At 36.4% G+C, this 16264-nt stretch overlaps 1 protein-coding gene across 4 annotated transcripts in view; it reads right to left on the bottom strand.

Moving 5' to 3' along the window:
* Positions 1-16264, bottom strand: part of PHKA1 (phosphorylase kinase regulatory subunit alpha 1) — a 108949-nt gene that overhangs the window by 57062 nt on the left and 35623 nt on the right. For all 4 annotated transcript variants that reach the window (XM_046673067.1, XM_046673068.1, XM_046673069.1 and 1 more), the window contains exon 14: positions 13603-13737. In XM_046673067.1, coding sequence (XP_046529023.1) covers positions 13603-13737 — 135 coding nt within the window. The remainder of the gene's footprint in view (positions 1-13602; positions 13738-16264) is intronic.

Below are 16264 nucleotides of genomic sequence, written 5' to 3'. Positions count from 1 at the left end.
ACAACAAGTGTTGGGGAGGATGTGGAGAAAAGGGAACCCTCATACATTTCTGCCTGCCTTTATTGCAATTTTTGTCATTAATTTCACTTCCACTTTTGTTATTTTGTCCACAAGGCATTGTTATTGGTGCTGCTTTAAACAGTCAATGGTCTTTTATATTTACACTTTCCATTTCTCTTTATTCCTTCCTACATTCCTACATTTCCGTCTTGGATCATTTTTCCTCTGCCTAAACAACTCCCTTTGATATTTCTTTTAGTGTGAGTCTGCTAGTGATACACTCTCAGTTTTTAATAATCTGAGCATCCCTTTCTATCATCTTTATTTTTGAATGATATTTTAACTGGATATAGAATTCTAGTCTGGCAGTTATTTTCTCCCAGTAATTATAGGTGTCATTCAGTTGTCCCATGGAGTTCAGTGGTTTTGTTGAAAAGTGAGCTGTAAGTGTGATTGTTGTTTCTTTGAAAGCAATGCACCTTTTCTTAACTCTATTTTTAAGATTTTTCTTTGTCTAGATTTGAAGTTTGATTATTAAATGCTTAGGTTTGGTTTTCTGTGTATTTTGCTCATAGATTTTTAGCCTTTTTGAATGTGTGACTTGATATCTTTAGTCCTGAAAAAATTTTGGTCATTATCTCTTCAAATACAGTTTCTGTTACATTCTTTCCCCTTGTTCTTGGACTCTAGACCTTTTCAATATATCTGTCTCTTAATGCTCTTTCAATTTTCCGTCCTTTTATTTCTGTACTTTAATCACGATATTTTTTACTAACTTACTTTTCAGTTCTTTAATCCTCTCTTCTCCTGTGTCTCATATGGTGTAATTCACATCTATTGCATTCCTAATTTCAGTTGTTGTATTTTTTAGTTTTGAAATTCTATTTGATTCTTTTTTATACATTACACTTTTCCAGTGTAATTCATCTTCTAAATCTAGTTTTGAACATATTAATATAGTTCATAAAAGTCCTGTCTGATTACTCCAAAAATATGAACCATCTGTTTTTTAAAAGACATATTAAAATTTTTAAATAGATTTTTTATTGGACTAAAGTATGTATAACATAAAATTTACCATTTTAAACACACAGTTCAGTGGCATTAAGTACATTTACATTGTTCTGCAACCATCACCACCATCCATCTCCAGAACATTTTCATCATCCCAAACATAAACATCATACCTATTAAATAACTCCTCATTACCCTCTCTTGGAAACCACTCTTTAATCCTTTAATGGCAACTAGCATTTTATATTCTGTCTCTGTAAGTTTGACTACTCTAAGTATCTCATATAGGTGGAACCATCCCATATTTATCCTTTTGTATCTGGCTTGTTTCACTTAGCAAATGTCTTTAAGGTTCATTCATGTTGTAGCATGTGTCAGAACTTCCATCCTTTTTAAAGCTGAATAACATTCCATTATATATATATATATATATGAAATTTTGCTTATCCATTCATCTGTCAATGGACATTTGGGTTATTTCCACCTCTTGGCTATTGTGACTAATGCTACTTTGAAAACTGGTGAACAAATATCTGTTTGAGTTCCTTCTTTCCCTTCCTTTGGGTATATACACAGAAGTGGAATTGCTGGATCAATTCTATATTTAATTTTTATGAGGAACCACCATACTGTTTTCCACAGTGACTACACCATTTCATAGTCCCACCAACAGAGCATAAGAGTTCCAGTTTCTCCACATCCTCACCAACACTTGTTATTTTCTTGTTTATTTATTTTATAATAGCCATATTAATGCATGTGAAGTGATATATCATGGGTTTTGATTTGCATTTCCCTAATGATTAGTGTTGTTGAGGCTTTTTCCATGTGCTTATTAACCATTTGTATATCTTCTATGGGGAAATGTCTACTCAAGTCCTTTGCCCTTTATAATTGGGTTTGGGGTTTTTTTAATTAAAATTTTTTCCCCTAGTTTTATTGAGATATAATTGACATATAACATTGTGTACGTTTAATGTGTACAACGTAGTGATTTGATACACATATATACTTTGAAATGTTTACCACAATAAGTTTAGTTAACACATCCTTCACCTCACACAACTGCCACTTTGTTGTTGTTATGGTAAGAACATTAAGCTCTACTCTCATAGCAACTTTCAAGTATACAATATGGTATTGTTAACTACAGTCACTATGCTGTACATTAGATTCCCGGAACTTATTCACCTTATAATTGAAAGTTAGTACCCTTTGACCAACATTTTCCCATTTCCTCTACCCCTCAGCCCCAGGCAACCACCATTCTACTCTGTTTCTATGAGTTTGATGTTCCACATATAAGTGAGATCACATAGTATTTGTCTTTCTCTGTCTGACTTATTTCACTTAGCAAAATGTCCTCAGGGGTATGCATACTAGTGAAAATGGCAGGATTTCTTTCTTTCTCATGGCTGAATAATATCCCATTGTCATGTACATATTCTTTATCCATTCATCTGTTAATGGACACTTAAGTTGCTTCCATATCTTGGCTATCATGAATAATGCTGCAATAAACATCAGAGTGCAAATATCTCTTTGAGATAGTGATTGCATTTCCTTCTGATATATACCCAGATGTGGGATTGCTGAATCATAATAGTAGCTCTATTTTGAATTTTTTGAGGGACATTCATACTGTTTTCCATAGTGGCTATACTAATTTACATTCCCACCAACAGTGTACAAGAGTTCCCTTTTCTGCATATCCTTGCATTTGTTATCTCTTGTTTTTTTTTATAATAGCCACTCTAACAGGTGTGAGGTGATATCACACTGTGGTTTTGATTTGCATTTCCCTGATGATTAGTGATGCTGAGCACCTTTTCATGTACTTCTTGGCCATTTGGATATCTTCCTTAGAGAAATGTCTATTCAAGTCCTTTGCCCATTTTTTTAACCAGACTGTTTGCTTTTCTACTATTGACTTGTATGAGTTCCTTATATATTTTGGATATTAACTCTTTATCAGATAAATGGTTTGAAAATATTTTTTCCCATTCCATAGATCGCCTTTTCCGTTTTTTGATTGTTTCTTTTTCTGTGCAGAGGTTTTTAGTTTGATTTGGTCCCACTTATTTTTGCTTTTGTTTCTTGTATTTTTGGTGTCATATCCAAAAAATCATTACCAAGACTGATGTCAAGGAGCTTTTACCTTATGTTTTCTTCTAGGAGTTTTACAGTTTCAGGTCTTTCATTTAAGTCCTTATCCATTTTGAGTTAATTTTTGTGAATTGTGTAAGATAGGGGTCCAATTTCATTCTTTTGCATCTGGATATCTAGTTTTCCCAGCACCATTTGTCAGAGACTATCCTTTTCTCATTGAGTATTCTTGGCTCCCTTGTCACATATTAGTTGACCATATACGTGTGGGTTTATTTCTGGGCTCTTGATTCTGTTCCATTTGTCTATTTCTATGTCAGTACCACACTGTTTTGATTACTATAGCTTTGTAATATAGTTTGGAACCAGGAAGTGGGATGTCTCCAGCTTTGTTCATCTTTCTCAGGATTGCTTTGGCTATCTGGGGTCTTTCATGGTTCCATTATGAATTTTAGTTTTTTTCTATTTCTGTGAAAAATGCAATTGGAATTTTGATAGAGAGTGCATTGAATCTATAGATGGCTTTGGGGGGGTTGTTCTTTTTGTTGTTGTTGAGTTGTAGGAGTTATCTATATATTCTGGATATTAATCCTTTATCAAATACAATTTGCAAATATTTTCTCTCATTCTGTGGGATGCCTTTTCATTCTGTTGGAGGGTGTCCTTTGATGCACAGAAGCTTTTAATTTTGATGAAGTTCAACCTATCTAAATTTTCTTTTGTTGCCTGTGTTTTTGGTGTTACATCCAAGAAATCATTGACAAATCCAATTCTATGAAGCTTTCCCCCTCTATTCTCTTCTAAGATTTTTATAATTTTAGCTTTTAGGCTTAGGTCTGTGATTTATTTTGAGTTAATTTTTTTATATGGTGTGAAGTAAGGGTCTAACTTCATTCTTCTGGATGTGGATAACCAGTTTTCCCAGCACCATGTCTTGAGAAGACTGTCCTTTCCCCATTGAATGGACTTGGTACCTTTGTCAAAAATCATTTGACCATATCTGCAAGGGTTTATTTCTAGGACCTTTATTCCATTTTTCTACATATTTGTCTTTATGCCAATATCACACTCTTTTGATTACTGTAGCTTTGTAGTAAGTTATGAAATCAGGACATGTGAGTTTTCCAGCCTTATTTTTCTTTCTCAAGATTATTTTGGGGTCCCTTGAGATTCCATATGAATTTAAGGATGAATTTTTCTATTTTTGCTAAAAATGTCATTGGGTTTTTAATAGGGATTATATTGAATCTATCAATCATTTTGGATAGCATTGACATCTTAAGAATATTAAATCTTCCAACCCATGAACATGGATGTCTTTCCATTTATTTGAGTCTTCTTTAATTTCTTACATCAACATTTTGTCATTTTCAGTGTACATATATTTCACTTCCTTTGTTAAGTTTATTCCAAAGTAGTTTATTCATTTTGATGCAAGTGTAAATGGAATTGTTTTCTTAATTTCTTTTAGTTTATTGTTAGTGTATAGAAATACAACTGATTTTTGCATGTTGATTTTCTATCCCACAACTTTGCTGAATTTGTTTATTAGTTCTGTTTTTTTAGTTGAATCTCTAAATCCTAAGGTTTTCTACATGTAAAATCATGTCATCTGCAAACAATTTTACTTCTTCCTTTATGATTTGGATGTCTTTTATTTCTTTTTCTTGACCAAATGCTCTGGCTAGAACTTCTAATACTATGTGGAATAGAAATCTGTGTGTCTGTTTTGATTGTATTTTTTCTTTTGGCTTTTGTTTATTCGATTTCCGAGCATGTCTCATTATATATTTTTAGTGCTGAACACATTGTATAAAGAATTGTAGGGGTTCTGCATGATATTATTTTCTTCCAGAGGGGATTTAGTTTATTTTGGCAGGCAGATACACTATAAGCAGATCACCTTAGTCCAATCAGGAATTAAGAAGATTGTTTCAGGCTTTGTGTTTCAGGCTTTCCAAGAACTGGTCTATTTCTGATTTGCCTTTACTTTTAGGGTATAGCCCATCCTTCAGGGATTCAACTGAAAGCCTCAGGTGTTTATCACAGCCCCTTCCACATATAAAGGTGCTGAAATTGAATTTTTGTCTTCCTAGTAGTGAGACTTTATATTTGATTTGTTGACCCCCTCACCCCATGCAACTACAGCTTAAGAATTAGCAAATTCCTCAAAGGGAAACTGCACAGAGAATGGTGAACTTACTTCCCTGAGGTCTACTCTCTTCAGGATTTTGGCTTCTCAAGTCCTAGCCCTCAAAATTACTTTTTGATGCCTTCATTCACCTTTATTCATTTGTTTGGTGAAGAAGATTGGCCCTGAGCTAACATCCATTGCCAATCTTCCTCTTTTTGCTTGAGGAAGATTGTCGCTGAGCTAACATTTTGTGCCAATCTTCCCTTATTTTGTATGAGGGATGCCACTACAGCATGGCTTGATGAGTGGTGTGTAGGTCTGTGCCCGGGATCTGAAGCTGTGAACCCCAGACCGCCAAAGCAGAGTGTGTGAACTTAACCACTATGCCATTGGCCCGGCCCCTCACCTTTATTTTTAAAATCTAGCCATTGTAGTTGTTCTTAGTATGAAGTTTAGTCTGATACAATCTATTTCATCATAGCTGGAAGCTGAAAGTCTACCTTATTATTCTTTTTTTTTGCTTGAGGAAGATTGGCCCTGAGCTAACATCTGTGCCATCTTCCTCTATTTTGGATGTGTGATGTTGCCACAGCATGGCTTGATGAGTGGTGTGTAGGTCTATATCTGGGATCTAAACCTGTGAACCCAGGGCCGCTGAAGTGGAGTATGTGAACCCAACCCCTACACCAACAGGCCAGCCCCTTCTTATTCTTTTTAACCTTGGCACAATATATCATAGTTCAACCATTCATGTTCATACACATTAGGTTGCTTCTAATTGTTGCTTTGCCACTAAAAATTATGTTGTGGGGCTGGACCAGTGGTGTAGTGGTTAAGTTCACATGCTCTGCTTCAGTGGCCTGGGGTTCATGAATTTGGATCCCAGGCATGGACCTACACATTGCTCATCAAGCCATGCTGTGGCAGTGTCTCACATATAAAGTAGAGGAAGATTGGCACAGATGTTAGCTCAGGGACACTCTTCCTCAAGCAAAAAGAGAAGTTGGCAACAGATGTTGCCAATCTTCCACACCAAAAAAACCATTAGGTTGTAATGAACCTCTTTGTACACATATCCTTGTGTACTTGTACAAGTGTTATATAGGCTAGATTCCTAGAAGTAAGGTTGTGGGTCAAAGGTATGTACATTAAAATTTTTAATAGATAATGCCTAACTGCCTGATTTACACTACTACCAGGAGTGCAGAGAGCATCCATTTCTCCTCATATTCACCAGCACTGGATATTATCAATCTTAGCTTTTGTAAAATCAATAGGTAAAAATTTCTATTTCATTGTGTTTTATCTTACATTTCCCCAGTCACTGGTGAGGCTGAAGTTATAACTTAAAAAGTGTAGTACTAGGAAAGGAGAAACTGTGATCAACAGCACCAAAAAGTGAGACCAGAAATATATACACACATACATATGTAAGTCTACGTACGTAGAGTAAGTGACAAAGACAGCATTTCAAAACAGCGTTTATATGAATTAGTCAATCAGTAGTGCTGGAAAGGCTGGCTAATTATTTGGCAAACAAGTTACAATTCTTAGCTCATAAGATAAACTAAAATTAAAATTCTAGACTAAGAGTTAAACGTAAAAATTGTAACCATAAAGAACTAAGAGGAAATGCAGTTTAAATGTGTCTGACCTAGGGCTGGGTCTCTCTTTCTAAGCATAACAGCAAAGAAAGAAACCAAAAAGGAGAAAATTTTACTATGTAAAAATGTAAAATGTCTATATATCAAAATCAAATGCCAAATATTGCAATAACATATGGAAGACAAAGCGTTAACATCCCTAATAGACAAAAAATCTTGTATAAACCAAAAAGAAACTGCCAATTTTCCAGTAGAAAAATGGTAAAAGAATATAATTAGATAATTTGCAAAATAAATAGAAAAAAAGGCTATTTAATTTATGAAAACAAGTTTATCACCCATATGTCCAAAAAAATTGAAGAAATTATGCTAACACATATTAAAGTAGTGTTGTAGGAGGTTATTTAAGAAAATATAATAAGGTTCTTCATATACTATTATGTTGCAAAAAAACAGATTGCAAAGACTGTTATTTCTGACACTATTTTTCTAAAAACAAGTGTGTATGTATTTTATAAAAAATAATTGGAAGCAAATACTCCAAAACAAAAACAGTGGCTTCCTGTGAGTGGTAGAATTATATGAGATTTTTATCTTTTTCTTTTGTGCTTTTCTTTATTTTCCAGTTCCCCGCAGTCAACATGTACATATCAATTTGTAATCAGATAACATACACTTCTGAAAATTAGAGAGAATGAGAATAGCATATCTATTCAAATGAAACTAGGAGATAAATTCATAATTCCTGAAGAGATGAAAGCTATATCTGATAAAATGGATGTATTTGATGTTTAAAAATTTGCACAAACGCAAGAAAATAATTATCTAAAAGAAAATTACAGAATAGGAAATATATACATTACAAATCTCACTGATAAAAGATTACCATAAAATATACTTAAAGAATTGATAAATACATATGAAAATGTACAGACCCTGCTAGCTATGCAAACAATAGGAAACACAATTTCAAAAAAATGTAAAGCAACAATGAAAAAATGCATACCCTCACTTGGAATTAAAGAAAGGAAATTAAAATAACTTATGCATATTAAAACTATTAATCTAACAAAACAAATGATAAAAACCGAATGCTGGTGGGGTAGCAAAAATCAAAAAGATATATTTTCAATTTATTGATGTCACTAAAAATTGGTTGGTCTTTCTAAAGAATAATCTGGCAACATGTAACAATAGCTCCAAAGTTGTTTATGCTCTTTTATCCAGAATCCCTTTTCTGAGAATATATTCCAACAGGAATATATGTATGAATGCCTATATAAAGGCATTCATAGAAGGATAAAAATTTTGAAAACAATTCAAGTACTCAACAGTAAGGGAACCATTACTTTAATTTGATGGAACAATATGTAGCTCTTCCAATATGTGGAAATACGTGAAAGAATAAGTGAAAAAACCAGAACACAAGTTAATATGTACAAACTAAGTATAACTATGAAAATGTATCTATGTGCACTAACAGATTATAAAGGAATTATCATTATATAAAGATTTGTTTTTTTTTAAAGATTGGCACCTGAGCTAACAACTGTTGCCAATCTTCTTTTTTTTCTGCTTTTTCTCCCCAAATCCCCCCAGTATACAGTTGTGTATTTTTTTAGTTGTGGGTCCTTCTAGTTGTGGCATGTGGGACACCTTCTCAGTATGGCCTGATGAGCGGTGCCATGTCCGCGCCCAGGATCCAAAACAGCAAAACCCTGGGATGCTGAAGCGGAGCGTGTGAACTTAACCACTCGCCCATGGTGCCAGCCCCTATATAAAGATTTGAGTTTAATATTTATAAAGTTCTTATGTTCTCAAAGTTTATTAACCTCATAATTTAAAAAAATTTTAAAAGATATTATGGAACTGAAATACATGAAATACTGAGTGTTTGAGGTGAGGCAGAGAATCCCACTTAGTTAACATATATAAACAAATACACCTGGTGAAGAAACATCCCCCTTTCCTTGGTGGAATCACAGCTATCATTTGAAGAATGATTAAAAGCAATTTTGTATTGTGAAATTGTTGCAATAATAGAATTTTGAAGAGTCACTCATTTGGTAAGTCATCAAATAGTGTCTTTCTTGACTTTTTCCCGGGCAAATCTATCCTCTTTCTCCTATAGTTCATACAGAACACCACTGTTATAGCATTTATAAGATTATACTATAATTATTTGGCTATATGTCTATGTCTCCCACAGCATCTAGTCCAGGGCCTAGTACATAATAAGTGAGCAATAGATCCTTATGAAAGAATGAATGAAAGAAGCGAATGTAGGAGCATATTTGAAAATAAATGTAGCTTGCTACTTGAGTCCCCAAAACGTTTGATCACTCACTAAACCAAAGACCCATCAGTCCTTATTTCCTTTGGATAGGAAATAATAACTTAGCAGGAAGCCCAAAACAGAGTATAGGCTTTGAAAAAGTAATCAGCAAGGAATTTGCCCCTGTTTGTTGAAGAGACCTGATGTGATGCAGGTGGATTCCAGGAACGATGGCCCAGAGCTTGGAAGTTACCTAAATCTTAGTATGATTATGCTGAGTTTAGAACAATGGATGTGAAGAAGTAAAGGGTAAAATTAACCTATCAACTTCTGAGTGAGAAAAGAATCAGGTCAAAGGCACCAATAGGACGTGCATGAAGCGCAAACCATAGAGACTTCTAAGAGGGGCAAAGAAGGTAACTACAAGATCAACTAATACTCAGGGAGTAAGATTTGGGCTAGATAGAGAAATACCTTCCTTTGGGCAAGGGATTTAATGCTAGTGGACTGGTATCTGGAAACTAGGAGCACATCACAATCTGAGGCTAGAGGGAATGGCCAAGGAGATAAAAAACAGGAAGCAGGTTCTGGGAAGGATTGAGGTACCCATCCCACCTAGTAAAGCATCAATCCAAATCAATCTCAGAAGTTTGAGAGTCTGGACTTGGCATTTACCTCAGATAGGGCTGAGTAAGGGGAGGGAGCCAGGGGCTCAGTATTTTGTAATAGTCAAGCTAATCTGTGGCTATATTTTAGAAATTAATTAGGATCTGAGACCTATATTCAATAAACTTGCTAATTTCTATGTATTTATATTTTAGTTTTCCATTTTTTTCAGTAAAGTTTCTTTAGAAAATTCCAATCTTACACTTGAATTAAGAAGAAAAGAGATCTTCTACATTATAGCTAGGATGGAAGGAGGGGGAGATCTGTATATTCCTAAAGCCAGATGCAATGTCAATCGCTCTGGGAGTTCAGGCCTTGCTGGCATAAAATATGGGTGCCTAGGAGAAATAGAGAAAAGTCAGCTCTGACTGTTGGTCCTTTCCTCTTTGGCTGATTCCCTCTCAATTTAGGTCTACATAACTGCCATAGAAATTGAGTGTCTGGACTTGGTGTTAGTAAAAAGGAAGGAAGGTTGCTTTTGAGCTGGACAAGATTTGGCTTGGCTGTAGTTACTCACAGACCATTCCTGGTAAAGGAAAAAAAGTACACACACAAACTAGGCTTTGGGTTTGTACGTGGCAATCCGCTATCTAAGATACATTCTTTATTTATAAATTTACCCCTTTGTGGCTTGATTTAAGACTATTAATTTCCCATTGGTGCTATAACAAATTACCACAAACTTAGTGCTTAAAACAACACGTATTCATACTCTTACTGTTCCAGAGGTCAGAAGTCCAAAATGAGCCTTATGGCTATTATGAGGTAAAATCAAAATCAAGCTGTCAGCAGGGCTGGTCTGCTCTGGAGGTTCCAGGGGAGAATCCATTCCTTGCTTCCTCCAACTTCAAGAGGATAAGGCTAGTAGCCTTATTACTTCAATCTCTTGCTTTCATCATCACATCTACTTTTATAGGTGGATCTCCCTCTGGCTCCCTCTAATAATGACAACTGTGGTTATATTTAGAGCCCATCTGGATAATCCAGAAAAATTCTCCCCATCTCAATCTCCTTAATTAATCATATCTGCAAAGTCCCTTTTGCTCTGTGTTCACAGGTCCCAGGGATTAGGGCCTGGATATCTTTGGGGCTATTATTCAGCCTTCCACAGTCCACCCTCTGGCCCCTAAGGATTCACATTCCTCCCATATGCAAAGTGCATTTACCCCATCCCAACATCCTTTAAACTCCCAACACATTACAGCATTAACTCAAGTCCAAAATCTCTTCTAAATATCATTAGCCCAAAAGTCCCATCACCTAAATCAGATACGGGTGAGAATCTGATCCGTCCTAAGGCAAAATTCCTTTCCATCTGTGGACCTTTGAAACTAGAAAACAAGTTATCTGCCCTCAAAATACAGACATAGAATACAAGTTATAGACATTCTCATTCTAAAAGGGAGACAATGAAGGAAGAAAGGAGTCAGTGGCCCCAAGCAATTTTGAAATCCAACTGGGCAAACTCCATTAGGTTTCAAGGCATGGCTTGAGGCTATGCCCTCTGAGCCCAAGGCGCCTCCCTTGAAGTCTCCTTCTTTTTCCTGGAAGGGTAGCACTTGTTTGCAGCTGAGTAGTTTAATGGTCTTGAGTGGAGAATTTTGGAAGTCCAACACCCTTCTTTCATCTTGTCCTCTTTCTGCTCCTTTCAGTCCAAGTTGGCAGTGTTTCTGCTGGTATAACATTCTCAAAAGCTTTGTGGGTCTTGCATGTATGTCATGCGGGTTCACATGATTAGAGAAGAGGGTCCTCCCCAAGATCTTTCCTGGCTAATCCCAACTCTATTCCTAAATTATGCCGAGATGGTTGAGTGGATCCATGAGTCACATGCCTGATCTCTTCAAAGACCCCTGTGTGAATGAGTACTCTGATCTTTTGATCTTTCCGAAGCACTAGCAAAAGGCTGTCTAGCCACATCCTTGACCTTTTTTTTGCCAGAACATGCTTTCCTGACAGCAAATCTCCTAACTTTATCATCTTTTCCAATCTGGATAGGCTGAGAATTTCATCAAGTCCTGGTTCCTTTTTGCTTAACTGTTCTTCCCTCCATTTATCTCTTTCCTCTCGCATTTTACTATAAGCCTGGTTTACTTACTGAAACCAGGCCATGATTTCAACACTCTGCTTGAAAAGCTCCTCAGCTAAATATCCAAGTTCATCATTTATAGTTCTGTTTTTCACATAACTATAGGAAACAATTCAGCTAAGCTTTCTGTCACTATATAAGAAGGATCCTTCTGCTCAAGTTTCCAATAACATGTTCCTCATTTCCTTCTGAGCCCTCACCAGCAATGCCTTTAGCATCCATATTTCTACCAACAGTTCGTATAAGGCAATCTAGACTTTTTCTATTATGTGACTCAAAATTCTTCCACCCTCTATTATCCAATTCCAAAGCCACTTCCACATTTTTAGATATTTGTGATAGCATCACCCTACTTCCAAGTATCAAAATCTGTATTACTTTCCTATTTGTTCTGTAACAAATTACCACAAACTTAGTGGCTTAAAACAACACATGTTTATTCTCTTATAGTTCTGGAGGTCAGAAGTCCAGAATGAGTCTTATAGGAATAAAAACAAAATCAAGGTGTCAGCAAGGCTGGTTGCTTCTGGAAGCTCCAGGGGAAAACCTGTTCCTTGCCAATTCCAATCTCTAGAGGCTATGGGCACTCCTTGGAAATCTTTGGCTCATAGCTGCATCACTCCAATCTCTCGTTGTGTGTCATGACATCTCCCAGTTCTACAGTCTGATCTCCCTCTGCCTTCCTTTTATTAGGACACTTGTGATTACAATTTAGGGTCCACCTGGATAATCCAGGATAATCATCCTCATGTCAAACTCCTTAATTTAATCATACATGCAATGTCTCTTTTGCCATATAAGGTAATGCTCACAGGTTCCAAGAATTAGGACCTGGATATCTTTAGGGGTCGTTATTCAGCCTTACACAGGGCATTTTAGAAACTGTGTTTATCCTTTTTTTTTTTTTTTAGTTAACAGTATAGTAATTTGTTTAATGTGAAATTTGTAATAACTTGTGTAAATTTGTAAATTCTAGTAATTTTTTAATGTGTCTATCACTAAGCTTAATATATAAATTGAATAAAAATAAGACCTAATTAAAAGTAAGTATTAGACTAGGAAGTGGATTTTTTTTTTTTGAGGAAGATTAGCCCTGAGCTAACTACTGCCGATCCTCCTCTTTTTGCTGAGGAAGACTGGCCCTGAGCTAACACCCATGCCCACCTTCCTCTACTTTATACATGGGAAACCTACCACGGCATGGCTTTTGCCAAGCGGTGCCATGTCTGCACCCAGGATCTGAACTGGCAAACCCCAGGCTGCCGAGCAGTGGAATGAGCGCACTTAACCGCTGCGCCACCAGGCCGGCCCAGAAGTGGAATTTTTAAATATTGTCAACCAATTCATTACATGGCAAAGCATAAAAGACCTAAAAACAAGTTCCTTGGCTATTATTCTACATAAAATTAGCATGTACTCAAAATGGAAATATAGGTCCCAAGGGGAGAACATTTTAGTTAAGTATACACTTGGAATGAAGATACATTATTACCTGTTAACAGCCATGCCCTATGTACCAAAGAGTTCATAAAACACACCTAAAATTATCAAGCCCGTTCAGGATATATAGGGTTATAGATTTAGATTCCAGAGACTCTAAATTCCTTCTCAGATCTAGTTTAATGAAGCAATACAAGACTAACAAAAAATAAAAAGGAAAGAAACCAGCCTGTATCGAATAATGCTTTCATTCTAGCAGGCTGGCTGATCTCCTTACCTAGACTGGAATAAATATGGCTGAGAATACGAGCTGGTTGTACTCTGATGGGATACACCTCAGCAATGGTCTCCACGTCAATTCCCTTGTTCTTCAAAATGGCCTTGATTTCTTCTGTCTCAGCTAGAATGGAAACTATAGGAAAGAAAGAAGATGAGGCCAACAGAAAATTTTACTTTAATAGGAACCTAGAAATCTCTCAAGCCACATAACTTCTTTTGAAGGAAAGAGAAAGGAAAGGGGAGGAAATTAACAGTTATTGAGGAACACTGATGAAACAAGTATCATGCTAGGTACATAATGATATCTAAATGGAAAAGAAAAAAGATCTCATGACTAGAGTATTAGATTCTGCTTTCTGGCTAAGTACCTATGTGTTCCTAGAGATCTATGTCAAACTCTCTTTATATCTGGGGTTCCATGTTTAAACAGGGGAAAAAAAATCCAACATGAGGTGTGTTACAGCTTTTGTAAAAGTTGATTCCCCAAGGCTCTTTTATTTCTCTACCCATAAGACCAGGGCCAGGATTATGAGGGCAACGAAGAACACCCTAATGATAAGAATTGCTCTATAGCTAAAGAATGGTAGAAGGCAAGGTAAATTGGGGATAAAGAATTGAGGTTCCATAGCCGAAATCATGTGTGGTTGTTTTGGGGGGTGGGAGGATGGGGATAATAGTTCTCTAGATTCAGAGCCCGCCAAGCCTGGACAGCTCTCTTTTCTTCCTCTTACACTCATGTCTCTGAAGCGGTAATCAAACTCACAAGGGAGGAGGCCAAGCCAGTTCCCCAACTCTTGCATTTACTCGCCCTCTGTGGGACAGATACCTGGCTGGGGGCCAATAATCTGAGTGTGGCCTCAGCTGGCTTGACACTAAGCACCAGGGGAAAACATGCCCTATTCTTGTTCCTCTGATGCTGGTAGATGTGTTGAATTGGGTTTATGGGAAAATGAAGGTACCACTTGGTTCATTCCAGCTTACCAGCAGTCTCTATGTTGAGTTTTTGGGGCAAAAGTATAGTTAACAAAGTGCTACTTCACTTTCCTCTGCCATTATCTTTTGTGTACTCTTCTATCTTGGGAACCTCATAGTGTTGTGTTGCTGTGGTCTGGGAAGGATATGCAGGATATGGTGATTAGAGAGTCCCCTGGGCATAACACTATCTTGATTACTTCAAACTGAAAACATGAAAATGACAAAGATTCTTCAGGGAAAACATACAGAGGAAGAATGATAGCAGGCTGAGAAAAGTCCAGGGAAACACATGTGGTCATCCATTCATTCATTAATAAACATTTACTAAGCATCTAAATAGATAAGGTACTATGTTAGGGACTAAGGATATAGAGATGAATAAGTTAGTCTCTCTCTCAAGGATTTCACAGTGCAATGGAAGTGACACACACAAACTAATTATAAAATAACCTGCTAGGTAAATAGAGATATACACAAAGCATTATGAGATCATCAAAGAGTGACGTCTATCTAGTTTGGGGTTGGTAGAGAGTGGTTTTAGAAAAGGCCTCCTGAATCAGGGGACTAACATACATATCTGCATCTTAAAAAGAATATATTCATGTTGATGATTAAAGAGTAAACAGACTATAGTGGGCCTAGACTGAAGACAGGGAGACCACTTAAAAAGTTATTGAAGAAAAAAAAAAGTTATTGCAGTAATGCAAGGAAGAGATGCTGACTACCCAGATTAGGATCATGACACCGGTACTAGAGAGAACAAGATGGACTTCAGAATTATTTATATAATGTTTGCTATATACATTGATAAGCAAAGACTGCCTGTATAACCACACAGGATGCCAACTATAAGTAGGTTTAGAAAACACATAGGATTATTTTCCATATAGAACCAATCCCCAAGCCAAGTGACTGGAGACAATTCAGAGGAGCGTCACAGCAGGACTTAGTACCATATTGAACAGTGTTGTTGGAGAGTCAAAAATCACCTCGAGCTTTCTACCCTAGAAGACTAGGATAATAGTGATGTCACTGAGAGAGACAAAGAAGGTGGAAAGATCTGTTTTTCTTGGGAGAGGTAAAAGGATGGGATGGAGACAAAAGAGGTCAGTTTTGCATTTGAAGTATAAGTGTTTTATAGGTATTGGGACTAGAATTCTTAATGTTTGTAGAGCTTAGCCCGTGTTTTGCACAGAGTAGACACCTCAAAATTTAAGTTGATCATTAGGAACAAAGAATAAAGGTTTGTAGTACTCTCCAAAGAGGTAATAGTTGGAGCCATGGAAGCAAATTTATTTTGAAGGAGGCAACCCTGGCAAACTAATACAGGGTGTAAATTCAGAAAGACAAGAGTATAAAAAGATCAAGTACTCAACCATTAGGAGGATATGAGAAAACAGGAGTACTAGCGGAAACAGCACAGAAAAAATGCTCAGAAAGAAAGCAGAGATAATCAGGAGGCTACAATACCACGATGATGAAAAGAAAACAGTTTCCAGAAGTAAGGAGTGGTTAAGGGTACCAAATAACATTTATTAAGCATTTGTTCATGATTAAGATTAATAGCAATTTTGAAACCAAACAGAACCAAGTTCATTCTATACTTTTTTTTTTTAAAGATTGGCACCTGAGCTAACAACTGTTGCGTCTTTTTTTTTTTCTGCTTTATCTCCCCGAATCCCCCC

This window comes from Equus quagga, chromosome 10 (assembly GCF_021613505.1).
Source record: "Equus quagga isolate Etosha38 chromosome 10, UCLA_HA_Equagga_1.0, whole genome shotgun sequence".
Taxonomy (NCBI): domain Eukaryota; kingdom Metazoa; phylum Chordata; class Mammalia; order Perissodactyla; family Equidae; genus Equus; species Equus quagga.
This window is presented reverse-complemented; position numbering and strand designations above follow the sequence as displayed.